We start from the raw sequence: 16,943 nt of genomic DNA, 5'->3' as shown, positions 1-16,943 counted from the left end.
CATCCCCAACCTTTGGGAAGATGGAAGAAATCTGAAGAAAACTCACCTGACTCTGGTAACAACGTAGCTGTGGAGCAGAGCTCATCTGGGATGGTAGCAAGGGTGCAGTCTGTTGACCTGGAACCTGTCCACATAAATTGCACTAAAACCTGAATGCTCCAAAGATAAAGCAACAGAAACAAACGCCTCAATTCGTACCTCATTTTCCCTTCAACACTCACACTACTTTCACTGTTGGCTAGTGGTCCCCAAAGCCAGATGCGGTTCCCACACAGCTCCTGTCCCCAGTATTTACACATACTCTGAGGGTGATGATGGCATCAGCACTCCTGTAGCTCCCACTCACCGCAGCTTCCACTCACTGCGCTCAATCTGTAACCAGCACTTGTACTGAGAATCTCTTGCCCACCTCCATTCAATATCATTGCCTTACCAGTAGTAAATTCAGCCTTGCCTGGATGTAGTCACATCATTTTATGGCTTAAGACCCAAGTGTAACTGGACACCTACAACCTGGGCTCGCTGCAAGAGACTGGCTTGTTTTCACAGACCCAGAGATAATGCGTGTTGCAGTGGTCAACCCTGCATTTTGCCAAGGTTATAGATTCAGTTGCTCATAGGTTAGCTGAGATACGCTGAAGCATTTTCCTCAGTAAAAGCACTTGATAAACAAATCAGGTAAAAAACATAGCCATTACTATGCACCAGAACTGAAACCCATCAACCAGCATACAACCTTAAGATCGAAACTGCTCTGAAAATCTTTCACACTAAATACTACAGAACAGCTATCTCTTAGTCCTGTCCAAAAGATTCCTATTCTGTCTTTCATAACCAATGGCCAAAACTGAACAATGCAGTGATCTGGAAATGTTTACTAGAAGGTTAAGCATTAAAAGGTCTTTCCTAAAAGGCAAAAACATAAATCACATATACAAGTCAGCAGCAATGTAGCAAACCAAAGAGAATACATAATAAAATATATTTACTTTAGGATTGCCCCAAAAATCGTGCACGATATACAATCGCAATCACATGACAAACATTTATTATCGAGATATATACTCAATCAGAACAAATAAAATAAGAGCACATATACATTCATTTAAATCCTTCAATGTATAAAAACTTTATACACGGCAAAGTGCTAGTTCAAGTAGTAAAGAGCACCTGGAATTAATAGGGCCTACAAGGCCCCAAGATATATTACATGTAATATAATTTACTTCAAACATCTTAATCAAGTTATCCCAAAATACACAAAGCTAGATACAATATTTAATAAATCAAAATAATAATGTATCCCAATTTAAATGCAACAATAAAAAACATTGATACACTACTAAGCAGTTACTACACATGGTTTATAAAAATGTCGCGTACGAGCAGCTCCAAGAGACATGGTCCTGGATCAGGGGGGGAGGCAAATAGCAACAAAGGTGTATTGCCTGGAAGGGCCGGAGAAAGTCGGTTAAATAAGTAAGTGAAATTGGTTATAACCCTTCTCAGTTTATTGCTACTGTCACAGTTAGGGCAACATAAGGAAGTTCTTTCAGCTACATTAGTTTACTGCCACCACCACAATTTTCCTCACTATATGCTGTTACGTCATTGTTACAACAAAGTTATAGCCAAGATGAGACATCAGAGATGGCTTTATACAGTAGGGTGAACACAATCTCCATGTAAAATGCAGCCCTCAGCCTCAATACACATATTTATTCTTGAAGCTACTGTCTTAGAATCCAGACAAAGTGCTTTTACATGGATTCTGTCATCATTGTAGAGGATAATGTTTCACGTCTCATTTTGAGACTCGCGTCATTATGGATGGTTGCTATCAGCTTATTATTTTCTAAATGTTGGAAATTAATTTACTTTTTATACATCTCCAAGGATCGTGACATCCCCTTTAAACTGAATCAAATATCCCAGTATGAACTCGGTGAACCATACAAATGGAACCTTGAGTGGTCCTGGAAGGGAGTAGACTTATGTGGGGGAAAAAAAAAAGAAAGTTCCTGTTGCGCCTTGGTCTTTGCAGGATTAGCATTTTGTGCTAAAGTTGGGATACATAGGCTTGACAGATGTTTCTGCAAATTTCATGGTATTACAGAAACACAGGACAAATAGTCAAGATGAAGAGACGAGTCTCCGAACTGCAATAAGTCTGCACTTCACAAGTCGTATAAAGAACTGAGGAGAGGTGATATATACTAGCAGTAATGAACAAGGCATGGTTTCCCTATGCAGGTCACATTGTGGGTAGTGGAGTATGGAAAAACGTGACTGACTTCACTATTTGTTTTGTTCTAATTTTTTAACAGATTTGAAGAAAGCCAAAGAATATAGAACTATGCTTTTTTACTTTTTTTTAAAAAAAAACCTTAACAGGTTTTGTCCAAATTGCTTCTAATTGGTATTACTGTTTCTTTCAAATGTTATACATTTTAAGGTGGTGTTGACAAGAATCTTTCTGAGCTTTGAGAGTCAATCAGTACCTTTAATTGCAACAGTACACGACTACCTTTACCCGTTTGGCTAAGGACACACCTGGCACACTTTACAATGAATTTCTCAAGGATGTTTTCCCTCAACACACTTCAAAGCCATACTTTTTATATTTTCCAAAGCAAATGTACAATTTTTTTATGCGCAAATTGGTATATATGTGACATCACACAAAAGGTTGAATACCCTCTCAACTCAAATGAAAGCAGTAGCCTCAACTCTACACACGGCCCCATTATTGCAGCACAAATCAATCACTTTATAGAGTTTCGCCTTTCGACTTTGGCAGCCATCTATGTTACTCCTGGGAGACTGGTCAAGGCCTTCATTACATAGATATGGAAATGGTGAAGAGATACTCAAGCTCTTGCCCAATTCACCTTTACATTATGCATAAGAAAAGATGAGCCTGCTCTCAGGATTGGAATCACGTAGCATTTGCAGGCTGCCCAAAGAGCGGCAAGGAAAAAAGCATTTTTCTAAACAAAACTACTTTGGTGTAATGGCCTAAATTGCATTTTTCAATAAATGTGAAAGATACTCATATTAACGTGCTACATTTGAGTAAATAGAGCAACTGAAAGAATCATTGTGGCTACGTCTTATCCAGTGTGAAGCAACAGCCTGCTGGCACATCACTGATACCTCCGGGTCTTGCCAGCGCTATATAAAATTGAAATTAATAAAAAATAAAAAACATAAGGTCTGGGGCGTTTTGAGATTTTTTTGCTAATTCATGATAGACAAGGGCTACAGGAGAATACATGGTGTAATTAAAAATCCTTTAAATAGACGAACCAATCAGCTCTACTCGCGTTCAGATATACATACCTATGACAACTCTCTACTCCTCGGAGTGTTACAAACTTCAAGTCTCCAGTTTTCGCAAAGTTCCCATGGGTGGCCGTTCTTTCTCTGTTGCTGCCGCACTTCGTTGGAACAAATTACCTACACATCTCCAGCTTGCTGATTTAACAAGTACAAACATATACAACTCGAATTATTCCGTAAATGCCTTCCTTTTTAGTCCCCATGTATTATTGTCATGTTATCAGCGCCAGGAGGTCCAAAAGACGGTGCACTCTATAAATCTATTGTAACATCCCCCCCCAGTACAATCACATGGAATTTACAAAGTAATCCTGGGGAACAAATAGTTTGCATAATATACATAAATGCAACAAGTAGCAAAAAATACATTGCACGCCAGCTGGTCACGCTTAAGGGCGGGGCTGCATAATTCCCTTCTCCCATTATGGCTCAAAAAGCTACTCGTAGTTAAATCGCATCAGAGAAGTGTAATTTCCCACATTTGATGTCTCTGTGCCTGTCTTCATCCCGTTTCAAGCGCATGAAGAGCAATCAGGACCACCTTATCCTGACTGCAAGCCATACAGTGTGTGCCCTTAGTTTATTTGCTTTGACCAGAATGCCTTCTGTTATCCTTTTGTAGTCTGCCTGCTGCACCCCAATTCCTGGCCCCACGCTTTCATCCAAACAGGGAGTATGCACGGGGGGAATGGAAAGAATGCCATCTCTTAGTTACGAAAACCAGACTGTCTCCCACCCAGCCGCACTATGGTCCTTATAAGTAACATAATCATTGACTGTTCAGGAATGACGCCACCATTTGTGGAATTTTGAATGCTTATAACAACCTTGAATTTGCATTGTGCTCAAAAGGACTGCACATGCACTACAATGAACAACCCTCCCGTCATGCGTTTGTTCATCGCATTCTACAGTCGCTACTTCTGTGATGCTTTCTTCGGCTTTTGCTTCAAAACAGAGGAGTACAGTTCAAGAATTGACAATCAAGTTGATGTATAATGCAAATTTTTCGGAGAAAATGCTTCTTTTTCATGAGTCAGTTTCTAAAAGAGTTGTTGTTGGCCTGTAACTTCCCTTGGGATTCCATCATCAGATCGCATTATTATGAGGCGGGAAGCTCTATTACTTTCAAACGACAATCTTATTAGTTGAACTCACAATGCCTCGAGGTGCAGTGGACAAGGGACCTGCTGAAATTCAGACCTCAACCAGGCTAACTGTCATCCAATATTCCACAGTGGGAAACATCCTTTACATCGCGGTGATTACACCGCGATGCATTTAGAACGCAGCCATTACAACGCAAGCATTACATCGACTTGCGCTGGATGGCGCTATAACCTAAGGAATAGTAAGATTTACTATCCACACCTTCCCTACTGTACGGAGACTGGTGTTGCAATAGTAAATCTTACTATTCCTAAGTCCAGCGCCCTCCAGCTTAAGTCGTTGTAACAATTTCTATTGTAAAAACTGCGATGTTACATACCGCAATCATTTTGACCTCGTTGTAACATCACATATTCTTCGAGTCCTTTCATGATGGCGACCGGCACTGGAGCAGTCCGCTATCATTCATGGTTGAGTATTAGGAGAGATCAGTTCTGAAAACTACATCTATTCGGTCTTTATTTCTTTTTTTGAGAGTTGAATCTGTTCGGACGGCTGCGGGCCAGTTTCTTCTTGATACACTGCACATGACCAGGAGGCCACCAAGCTATTTTATTATACGCGATCGTACAGACAGAGTGAGATGGAGATGTCCAGTTGGTTTAGGATATGTCATGATTCTTGTGTCCTTGTTATGGACCTGGAGTGTTTGATGGCTCATCCCTGCCGCCCAGAATTTGTAAACTATCAGTAGTGTATGCAAGAAGGAGGAAGTTACTCTGCTTTCACTATGCTGGTGTATTCCATAGAGTTACAGGCTTCATTCTAGCTCAGGAATAGCTGGTGATTTTGAGAGAAGGAAGTGACGTCAGGAACAAGTAACAGTTATCAATCTCACGTGGAGTCAAAGAACAACTTAATGGCTTGAAGCATTGCTCAGGCCAGTCTTCATCAACAGCGCGCAAACAAGAAGATCCTTCATATATTTTCCATTACACAAATACTATGAGAATATTTTAATTGTCATTGATTTCAACACGATTGGGTGCTCTGATTCCAATTGACCTTAACCAAACAGTGATTATAGCTGAATATTATTAGGACTTTGATTGGGGCACTGGATTTGTTTCCAGTAAAGTACTTAGGATGATGTATCCCTGAATGTTTGCAAATCATCCCAGTCTTGTAGTCGGAGGGTCTCAGCCAACACGTTAGCATAATGTCTCAGCTGTGCTCAATTGCCTCCCTCTTATCTCAGCCTCGGGACTTCGTATGTTCTCCATCAGTAGACTACTATAATGGTGGCACACTTATAGATCTTCTCTGGACTTACTGTGGGTCGCTAGATGTCAACATCATTAGACAATGACTACAGCTATTAATATTCTAATGATCTTCCAGATGTTAGCATAATTACCAGACTCCACATGGTAGAGTTCCCAGTCCTTGTCACCTGGTTTGGCCTGCAGTGTGTTCTTATTCAGACTGTGGCTTTGCCACAGTGCTTGTTGCAGCTACCTCGGTCTTGCTTACTTCTGGATCAATGTAAAATTTGTACCACACGAGAATGATAGCTACTCCGTCTATTCCTTCCTGAAAATGTCTCTGGTCTTTCAGAATTACCTGGTAGTTTGAGGAGGTTAATAACAAGGTTAAATTCATGTGGTCACGTTTTAGCACAGATCATCACAATTAGATCTTGGCAGGGTTAGGTTATTTCTGATACTCCCATGATCCTGCAAGGTTATTATAAAAATCACCCTCAATACACAAAGGCGTTGGCATAGTCGCTGATAGTTTCCTGATCCTACGTAGCTCCCTCTTGGAGTTACTTCACCTGATCCAAGCCTGTGACAGTCTTCATTTGGATCTGCCCTGGCTCTGATTGAATGTAACCACTATCCTGAACTACAGCAAACCAAGTGTAACTCGCCTGGTCATAATCTAGAGTTAAAACACTCCAATAACAAAGTCTGTATGGCTGTTTGGTTGGTCCTACGGGCAACTTGCCTTGAGCCACCATCTTTGAACTAAGGATAAGGTACAGACATCTTGGCTTCACCTTTGAACCCGGCAGAGTGTGATGGGTTTACTCCATTAATGAGGTATAGAAGAACTCATATTATTGCTCTCAGAACATGCACAGGCCTTCCTTATGAGCCACTATCATTAAGCGTAGGCTTTAAGGAGCTGTCAAGTCGTTGCTCATCTGAGGCTGGTGGCTATGTGCACCTAGCCCTAAATCCCGGATACAGCACAGTCCTCCTGGCAACTCTTTGCTCTGCCTACTTGGTCCAGCTGCCACAATTCTTGAAGAGATGAATCTGTAGTGTCCCCTTGGTCCTGCCTGGGATTCGATTATCAGTCAACAATGTACACCTTTGTATTTTCACACTTTTGTTGCCGTTCCTTGTATCCATGGTGCTTTCTAGCACTGGTTCCACTTCTCCAACTCCTGGGCTATTGCAGAGACTAATCTTTTGGTCCTGAACAACCTCTTGCCAGTGTCGCCAATTTAGACTATAGCAGCAGTTTTTGCATTGCTTTTTGGTCATGGCCGTGTGCTAGTTGTGAACCATCACTCCTAAACCACGCCTAAACAAAGGTCTTCATGGCTCTTTTTAAAACTGGACCCAGCTCTCAGTAAAAGTCGTCGGCCCTACACCATTGCGATGGCAGAGTCCTCATTGCTACTTTCTTGGTCTAGCCCTACCCTTCGAATGGACTCGGTGTACTTTTTCTTCCCAAGCTCAATGATGCTTTCAATCTCATCTGCAATGTCCTGTCGTCCGCTTTCTTCCATGGCTTGGATGAGCCTCTTGACACAGTTCTCGTTCTTAGTATTCTGCCTAGCCCACGTAAACAGCATTTCAACGATCTGCTTGTCTAGATCTTCCCTGCACAGGAGAAACAAAAAAAATTACTTTTACTTATGATGAGGGTAAAGTGAAAGCCATTGTTGAAAGTGACATTCTAATAGGGCTAACCGGTCACATATGATTACCCATCACTCTTTCCCATTTCCCAAATTCATTTAGGGTGAATCTCAATTTTCAGTACCACCAAAGGCTTGACAGAAATGCCAGTGTAGTGACTACCCTCAGTTACAGCTCTTCCCAGTTTAACCTACCTGAGTTACTCTGCTGACCTTACAGCAAACACAAAAGACTTCTTGTTCTCAGTCTGACTAGACATTGATACCTTTGTGTATGCACTACACTAATCATCATCCTGAAAGGGTGGTGAATAGCACAGTACAAATGATATGTAGAGTGTTTAATGGAATGGAGAGGTGCATTACTCTAGTCTAGATCATCACTAGTCTTTCAACAATAGTTCCAACGCTTTGGGTATGGCAAGATTAGAACACTCCAGTTCGGTTACTCCATTAACAAACTCTATTTCCAGGATGGTACCTTTGTGACCAAAACACATTTAAAGTACCAGATGAATGACTTGATTAAAAGTATGAGCTGCAACCCTTGGTTCCATCTTACATCACAGCAGCAGGTCTAGATGTGAGGGGACAATCCTTGGGTGATGAGCTCACTGTGTCACCCCTTGAGGCAACAGAGTCATGAGAAATCATTGGTAAGTTAATTTAATAAAAGCAGCAGAAAAAAATAAACTATACATATCTTTATGAACATGCAATTGAAGATTCCAAAGCAAACCAAAGACGAATATGCAGCATGACCACAACAATCAAAACCTGAATCCTCACCCCTACGGAAGACTTTTTTCTTCCGTTTTCACTTTCCCTACACTTTGATGGATTTGATATGTATTCTTTTTCATGTGTTTGTATTTAAAGAACAACCAATGCCACTCTAGCCAGGTTCAGTGAATCTAGTATAGTCTCAATCAATTCCAATGCTGGGCTGCTATTTACACAGTGGCATCCTTGGTTCTTTCCAGCTATGGAAGCAAGTCTCATTCTCTAATGCTAGGGCAGAGACTTCAAGGCTACACTTTATATTCTGGACAACATCTTGCCAGGGTTGCCAATATAGAATACAGCAACACTTTTGATATTGGTTTTTGGCCCTGACCATGTACTGGTTGTGAGTCATCACCCCTATACCATGCCTAAGCATAGGTCTTCATGGCTCCCTTTGAAACTGGGCTCATCTCTCAGTGAAAGTCTCCAGTCCTATCCATTGCAATGGCAGAGCCCTCATTGATATACTCTTTAACTAACTCTACCCTTTGAATGGATGCGCTATACTTCTTCCCAAGCTCAATGATGCTTGGAAAAATAAAAAAGGCTCTTAGTCTACCAGGAACCTCTCTGGGCATATTTCTGGCCCTGAGCACAGATGTATCTGGGGTTTCCTTTGTGAAACATTTTGACTACTATAGGTGACAGATGAAATGTAATCCTAGTTCTCCTTCAAGGCAATCTCTTTTGTAATCATAAACTCTGACTACTGCAGCCGAAGCGCTGAAACGCGAATCACTTTTCTTAAAATAAAAATGTTTCTCTTTTAGTTAGAAAAGCCATTTGGTTGGAGAATTAATATGATCTATATTTAAAAACAAAACAATTTTCAGTCTAAACAAGTCACCAGTCAAATAAGATAACAAGAAAAAGTTTTTGACTGGTGACTTGTTTATAAATGGCTTCTTTCTTTTAAAGAAAATAAATGGAATTTGGCTATCACAGGTTTTATATAGCCTATAAAATATGTTTTTAACAAGGAACATGGTTTTTCTAACGAAAAGAGAAAAATATGTTTCTCTTCAGAGAACTGCTCTGGGATCCCGTGCCCGGTTGTGACTATTCAATGCTTACAAATATCAACAAAAGAAACAATAGACTTGCATGAACAATTAACAATTTGCCCATGAGGAATCAGGTGTATGGCAGTGGGACTCTCATAAGAATTGTTTGAAATAATATTGAGCAGGGGGATTCTAATAAGATGTGTTTGAAATAATATTGAATTTTAGTACCATGTTCGTAATCAAGACAATTCCTGCTGCAAGCAGAGTCACAAAGAAAGCTAAGAGATAAACTGCTAATTTGTCTTTTAAATGGTACGGGTTTGAAGCCTTTGGTTAATCAATGCACACAATTACTATAACAACAGTAGTGACAATACTGTATGTAAACCAACCATTAAGTAACCCCGCCCCCATAAAAATGTCACAAGTGTTTCCTCTGTATACCAAACCCCTGCATAGTCTCACTCTCATTCCACATTGAACCCATTAAAGGAAATGTATATTCCCAATTTAATAATAACATAACTGTAGACTGAGTAGTTGGCATGTGGGGGTATATTTCATTTTCCAATCTTTATTTCGACCATTGGGTCATAAAAGATACACATACAATAAAATCACATGAACTCTGTCACATTTGATAAAACATCAATACATGATTTTAAGATCAACACAGACAATAAAAACAGTTATTAAGAATTAAAGCGAATCTAAAGTCTACCCAGCATTTTTTTAAAGGCGATTACGCGTATACCAAACATTCGTAAAGAATTTGGAAAGTGCAAAAACGGTTGGGCCAGAAACATCGGATTTTAAAATCCTGTACATAGGTGTGTATTCCCTGCCACCCAAATTCTTAATCAAGGGAAGCAGCCAATGCTTTCTGGCTGCCTTGTAGGCTGGGCAGAAAAAGACCACGTGCAGGTCATTTTCCTCTTTATCATCGCATAGAGGACAGTACTTGGTGGAAGGGACTTGTGACCAGGTGCTTGAAAAGGACCGAAAAGGCAATGTACCGTATCTCCACTGGAGAAATAACTTTCTGGTAAGTATGGGATATATGGGATCGAAAGCCTTCTCAAATCTGTAGAGATCCTTGGTTTGCAAAAATATGGAAGAAAGGGACCCCTCTGTCTGGGTAGCTAAGGCCCTTGCCCTTTTGTGTTCATGATACAGATTCGCCAGGGATCTCTTGGGGATTCTTGGTGCTACATTTGCCGGTTCGGTCCACAATTCAGGGAGCCCCAGATCGGTGCAAATTGACTGGATGTTTTGGACCCAGGGAATACTAAGCGCCTTGGGGTGATTTAATAGTTCGACCAGTTCCGCCCTATAATCGGCGAGATCATCGCCGCTCCATAGCCTGCGCAAGAAGGCAATGGGTCTTAGACTTATCTCGTCGGCAAGTGGCCGTAGCCCTAGATCAAGCCTCAGAGGAAGGAGTGGAGTGCTAGGGGGAAGTGCGGTTATTTGTCTTATAAACCTATTTTCCGTGGAAGACAGGTTCCGGCATGGGATGTGGCCCCACAATTCAGCCCCATACAAGTTCGCCCCCCTGGCCTGGGCCTTATATATCTGCATTAAGGCCCCCAGTGGGCGGTAGGACGAGCCGGTCATCATCCTGGATATACCCCCGGTAATTTGTATTAATTTAAGGTTGGCCCTGCTCTGATGGGGCCCCCAGGTCATAGTTTCGTTGAGCGTCACGCCGAGATATTCAAACGTGGCTACTCTTTCCAGCCGCACTGCTCCCAGTTGGGGATTCGGGCGCTGTTTGGGGCTCGGATTCAATACCATGTATTTGGTTTTTGTGGCATTGATTTCCAGCCCTCTATCCTGACAGAAGGCCACAAAGGCATCGAGTATCCTTTGGATGCCCATGGGTGATTTAGATAGCAACAGTGTGTCGTCCGCGAACATTATTGCGGGCACCCTGTTGCCATTTAATTTGGGAGCATCTGTGTAGTCGGTGGCGTTGAGATGGGCGATTACCCCGTTGACGAAGAGGCAAAACAGGGTCGGCGCCAGCACACAGCCCTGTCTTACCCCTCTGCCAACGGGGAATCTATCAGTCAGTTCCCCCGACCTCCCACACCTCACCTGGGCATAATTATTATGGTGCAGCCTCTGCAAGGTCAATAAAATATCTGGTGGTACGCCCATCCCTGCCAAGATGATCCAAAGTTTTCCCCTGGGCACTAGGTCGAAGGCGGCCCGTAGGTCCACGAAAATCGTGTACAAACTACCGCCCTCGAACCTCACTGTCCTCCAATAGACCAGATTCAATCTGAAGACCTGGTCCACAGTCGATACCCCTTTCCTAAATCCTGCCTGATAGGGACTGAGGGCGCCCACCTCCTCTATCCATTCCTGAAGCCTATTCAGGAGAACCCTGCCGAACAACTTTTGTGCTACATCTATCAGGCTAATCGGTCTGTAGTTGGCTGGGAGGAGGGGGGATCCCTTTTTGAAAATCGGGACCACCTCAGCCCCCAGCCAAGTACTAGGGATTTCCATCCCACCGAGGATACCGTTAAAAAGAGCAGCGAGGTAAGGCGCCCAGACGGTGGGCTCCTGCTTGAACAGGTCTCCCGGTAGCCCATCCAGTCCAGGCGCCTTCCCCGTAGCCAGACCTGAAATAGCAGCAGTAACCTCACTCAGTGTTATTGAATCCGCTTGAGGGCCCAGCCTCTCCGGGTCGATAGGCGCAGGAAGTTCTCCAGACTCAGCGCTATATAGGGACTGGAAGTGGGCCTGCCACACTCCAGGAGCTATATTAGACTCCACTGCCGAATGTAGACTCCCTGATCCCCCATTCACAATCCTCCAGAACAGGCGTTGATCTTGTATTGCTAGGGCCTTTGTGAGTTCTTCCCACTGGTTTTCCTCCCATTCTATTTTGGCCTGAGCAAGAAGCTTCTTATAGGCTTGCCTGCATTGCTTAAGGCGTTCCCCTCCTGTGCCCTCCTTAATTGCTCCAAGGAGTTCTGTTTTGGCCCGTCTACAGGCTGCATTATACCATTGTGTTTTACCTTGGCACCTCTCCCTTGGCTTTCGTAATTTACGAGTGAAGTGGGGTGCCGCAACTTTTATGAGTTCCTCGTGGGCATCAAACAGTTTGCTCCTTATGTCTTTTTTATTTGCCTCACTGTCAAGAGTCCCAACAGTTTCCAGGATGGGAGTAATCTCTGCATAAAGCAGTGGGAGTTTATCCTTATTTGTGACCATATGCTCCCACCTGATTCTTCTCCTACTGTTATCTAGGAGGAGCGTGGGGTGATTCCCTTCCTCATGGGTCACTGGGGCCTGAGGTGATGGGTGGACAAGGTCTAACTCGAGGGCATTGTGGTCACTGTCCATCCTGTCTATCACCCTGAAATCCTGTATTGTTGGCCACCTCGCTAATTGGACCAAGACATAGTCCAAATGAGACTCTCTCCCCCGACGATTGTAAGTGTTTTTGCCTGGTATGTCGGATTTAATTCGCCCATTACACGCTCTGAGTCCAAACCTTAACGTAAGGGCAGTAATTTGCAGTGCCAATGGGGTCCAAGCTTTCGGCGATGGCGCATCAACCCATGGTACTGCCCACCTAACTTCTTCTTCTGATAAGAACCCTTCCTGGAGGCCGGGGAGTGGCTCAAAGTGAGAGTTAAAGTCCCCACCCACCACATAATATGAATCGGTCGACAGTTCAGATAAAAAGTTCGAGAGTTCATCAAAGGTCGGTGATTCCTTTGCCATTCCCATCGGCCTGGAATAGATATTGACCAGCAGGAGGTTAGCTTTGTTTGGCCATGTTAGTGAGACCGCAAGGATGTCATCAGAGTTGAATGGGAGCCGTGTGGCCACACAGCCCAGGTGAGCAGCAACCCACGTCGTAAGGCCCCCTGATGGGCGGCCTTTGCCTTCCCACCTTGCTGGGATGAAAAATGATGAGTAGACTTGATGTCCATAGTCCTCTCTGGCCCAGGTTTCCTGGAACATGCATATGTCACCAGTCTCTATGTACTTTGCCCAAGCCGGCTCTTCCAATTTGTTAGCTAATCCCGCGATGTTCCAGGAGATTATCTTCAAATGTTCGGTAGTGGCAGTTGCCATACCGTGAGGGTTGGAGGAGGTGAGTCCAGGCTCCACTTCAGTTGCGGGGCCTGTAGCAGGGGCAGGAAAAGATGCATGTGGCACCGGGGATCTCGGCGCACCATTGCCCACAAGGAGAGGGACCAAAGTTGTCCCCTCAACAACAACTACTCCATCAGTGGCTAGGTGAAAAGATTCGGTTCTGCCATGGTCTGGAGCAGCTGGATCATTCAGTGGGCCATAAATTGAGCCGGGGGACACAGTGGGGGGTTCCAGGAGGCCACAGGAGCCAGAGACCCCTGGCACTGGCTTACAGACGGTAAGTCAGTCGACCCCATCCAAACCGTTCAGACAGTTAAAGCGATTAAAATCGCAAAAAGGTGTGTCCGGTGGTTGAAAGTGCGGGCGTTGTACAAAGCCTTTATGTTTACGTCTGTATTCCACCCTTGTCCAGTCATCGTGTATTGGGACCTGGTGCCTGGGAATTGGGGGGAAGAAAAAAGATACTGGGAGGGTTTGTATGGTGGAATCAAGGGATCGGTTCATTCCTCCACAAATGTGTAAGCATGGGCGGAAAATCCGTTTCGCTCGCGGATTTTGCGGATTTTCGGTAAATTCGCAATCCGCGAGATTCGCGAATCTCCCACAAAATCCGCAAATCCGCGAGCAGCGGATTTTGCTCGCACTGTTCGCACTGTTCGCGTGAGTTCGCGCCCCGCGAATAAGTGCAAAATTGCAGAAATACGATCTTAGCAAAACTGAAAGTAACTACTTACCAGGTTCAAAAGTTCAGGCTCATCATTAGTAGCCATTTCCTGTAGTGCTTCCTGAGGGTCCCCTCCAGAGTTCAGTTGCCAGTTGAAACTATTATGTGACCCTGCTCTGAACCTCAGAATAGTTACACATATGCCACAAAGGTCCTGAATTACAGCTAAGGGAGACAAGCAGGAGCCAGGCTGGAAGTTCAAATCCATTAATCAGCCCCTAATGCATTATTGTCAGTTGGGGCAGGGCAGGTGTTGTAACTAATTTTGCAACAATGAAAGCACTTAGCAAGTGCAAAAGATCACTAATCAGGAAGCATTAAGGAAGCAGGTGCCAGCTAAAAAAATATTCTGTGACACATTAATCAGCCCCAAATTAATTCAGGTCACTTGAGGCAGGGAAGGTGTGCTTGCGTTGCCACAATAATGTACACTGACTGGACAACCAGAGGGTGCTGTGATGAAACAGAGGGTGGCATGGGTGGGCCAGAGGGTGGCATGAGTAGTCAGAGAGTGGCAGTGGTGACAGAGAGTGGCAGTGATGAAGAAGAGTGTCCCAAACAGGCTGGACACGTAGAAACAACAAGTTCGCGAAACTTGCGACCCGACAGGTAAGTTCGCAATTTGCGACATTGTAAAAAACCCTCGCGAACTGGCAGAAACCCGCGCAAACACAAAAAAAAAAAATCCGCAAATTCGCGAGAATTCGCGGATTTTGCGGATTGCGAGTTCGCAAATCCGCAAAATTCGCGAACGCGAGATTCGCAAAATTCGCCCATGCTTACAAATGTGTCGAACCGTGCCCGGATCCTTAAAGGTTACCATAATACAGTCCCCCACTATGGTTTTCCTGGTCTTCCCTAGCCATGGGACCCTTCTCACCATGATGATTTCGTTATTAAAATGGGATGGCAAGGGACGGTTCCAGTTAAGCCATTTGATTACCTTTTTCTTAAGGGATTGGTAATCCTCGTTTTCCCCTGATCTTAAGTGGGGGGCGCCAGCTAAGACCACCATTAATCTATTGGCTTCAGGCGGGAGGTCTGGCCTCCGTGGTCTGGGAATTGGGCAAACGGGCGTGTGTGGGGGGGCGTTAACCTGATCTTGATGTATTCCAGAGGACTCTGTTTGAGAGCTATGGGGGGCTAGATCCAATGGGTGAGAAGGTCTATTGCTTTGGTTATTGTGCCGTGCCTGGAGTTGGATGGCCATAAGGGGTTGCAAAGGAGGGGCAGGTGGTGGGTTTCTGGGGGGGGCTTTATTGGCATTAGTTGCAGCTTCTACTTTGGAAGGATCCCCAGCAGAGGAATGGGTTCCCACTAGCTTTGTCTGCTTACTTACTAGAGTGTTCAGAGTGGTAAGGGAAGTTTCTAGTAGCGTGAGCCTAATCTCGACTTTTTTTAAACTGTCGGTAATGGGCTGCAATAGGGAGCGGAGTAGAAATTCAATGCTCCCCGTGGCAGAGAGTGGAAGATTTATGTTCGAAGAAATAACCTCTGGCTCTTTGGTGGCGGCAGTTGTACTGGGGTTTGGGGGCTTAGGGGGTGGAGTGGTAAGCACTATCTCCGTAGGCTTCCCCGGTAGAACGGTGTTAGTGCGTTTCTTGCCAAAGTCAAGATGTGATATTTTGGATTTCCCCCGCCCCCCCACTGTTTTCCGAGCACGTTTACTGGGTGGGGGCCTATGTAACTCCACCACTACATTTAATTTGGACTTGCTCTTATTAGCCAATTGGATAGGTGGGGTTTGGGTTACCAGGTTAACAGGAGTATGGGAAAACTCTAGAGGGGCTGGCTCTGTGTTTTTTCCAGGCGCTTTCCCTGGGGTAGAGGGAATTTCCCTTAGTAAGGCGGGAAAGTCCTCGAGTGTCGAATTAATTAGACTGCTGGGTGGCGTGCCTTCCTCTTGAGTGGTGGGGTAAGGGATAATATCGGTCAAGGGCCTGGTTTTCATAGATTCAATGGAGCGCCTGCGCTCCACCCTACGTTTCTCAAGCGAGCTTTCCTTGTCCGCCTCTCCTTTGGTGGGTTTAAAGTAATTATCCAGAGTCCCAGAGCTGGAGGCGCCATCCCGTGGTGGAGGCGAAGGCATTGCCTTGATTGAAATGCAAAGAGGGATCAAGAGAGTGGGCCCAGCCCAGCCTCCTTCGGCCACTGACGGCCACAGACGGTCCCGCCCTTGTTCCGGGCTTCTCCCGGGGCGCTCCCGCGCGCTTCCGCGCAGCGGACTCCTAGGTCCAACTTGTATCCTCAATGACAATTGGCTGATTGTTAGGGGCGGGGCGATGAGGGAGAGCGGCCCAGGTGTTACGGGCGCGAGGTAGGCTGAGACTCTTGGGAGACTGAGTCCAGCCCCTCCTGCTCGCAGCCCTCGCAGCCCTTAGCCCCAGATGGCAAAAAGTACAACTGCTCCCAAGTCCGACAGCGCCCCTAGACGATGCGGGACCCGCGCAGCGGGTTCCGCGAGGCGTGGTGTCAGAGGCAGCCCAAGGGAGTCCGCAGGTCCTTCAGAACAGCAAGGTAGGCAGCAAGTGGTGTCCCACGGAGAGGAGAGAATCCGGTGGCTTTCAGCGGTCTGTTGGGGGCGGGGCGATGAGGGAGAGCGGCCCAGGTGTTACGGGCGCGAGGTAGGCTGAGACTCTTGGGAGACTGAGTCCAGCCCCTCCTGCTCGCAGCCCTCGCAGCCCTTAGCGCCAGATGGCAAAAAGTACAACTGCTCCCAAGTCCGACAGCGCCCCTAGACAATGCGGGACCCGCGCAGCGGGTTCCGCGAGGCGTGGTGTCAGAGGCAGCCCAAGGGAGTCCGCAGGTCCTTCAGAACAGCAAGGTAGGCAGCAAGTGGTGTCCCACGGAGAGGAGAGAATCCGGTGGCTTTCAGCGGTCTGTTGGGGGCGGGGCGATGAGGGAGAGCGGCCCAGGT

General features: G+C 45.2%; 1 protein-coding gene across 4 annotated transcripts in view; it reads right to left on the bottom strand.

Annotated features, from left to right (window-relative positions):
• Window positions 1-1,031: 1,031 nt before the first annotated feature.
• The window catches only part of PIDD1 (p53-induced death domain protein 1), a 202,771-nt gene continuing 186,859 nt past the window's right edge, over window positions 1,032-16,943 (bottom strand). For 2 of the 4 annotated variants that reach the window (XR_015308514.1, XR_015308515.1), the window contains exons 17-18: window positions 5,283-7,349; window positions 1,032-3,088 (exon numbers count right to left, since the gene is read on the bottom strand). Coding sequence is in view for 2 of the 4 variants with exons in the window: in XM_086957757.1 (XP_086813883.1) it covers window positions 7,112-7,349 (238 nt within the window). In the remaining 2 variants the exon portion in view is untranslated. Of the gene's footprint in view, window positions 3,089-4,984; window positions 7,350-16,943 lie in introns of those variants that run through there. The other 2 variants (XM_086957757.1, XM_086957759.1) reach the window with 1 other exon arrangement.

This window comes from Lissotriton vulgaris, chromosome 2_1 (genome assembly GCF_964263255.1).
Source record: "Lissotriton vulgaris chromosome 2_1, aLisVul1.2, whole genome shotgun sequence".
In the NCBI taxonomy this organism is placed as follows: Eukaryota; Metazoa; Chordata; class Amphibia; order Caudata; family Salamandridae; genus Lissotriton; species Lissotriton vulgaris.
The sequence above is the reverse complement of the archived record's forward strand: the minus strand, read 5'-3'. Positions and strand labels throughout refer to the sequence as shown.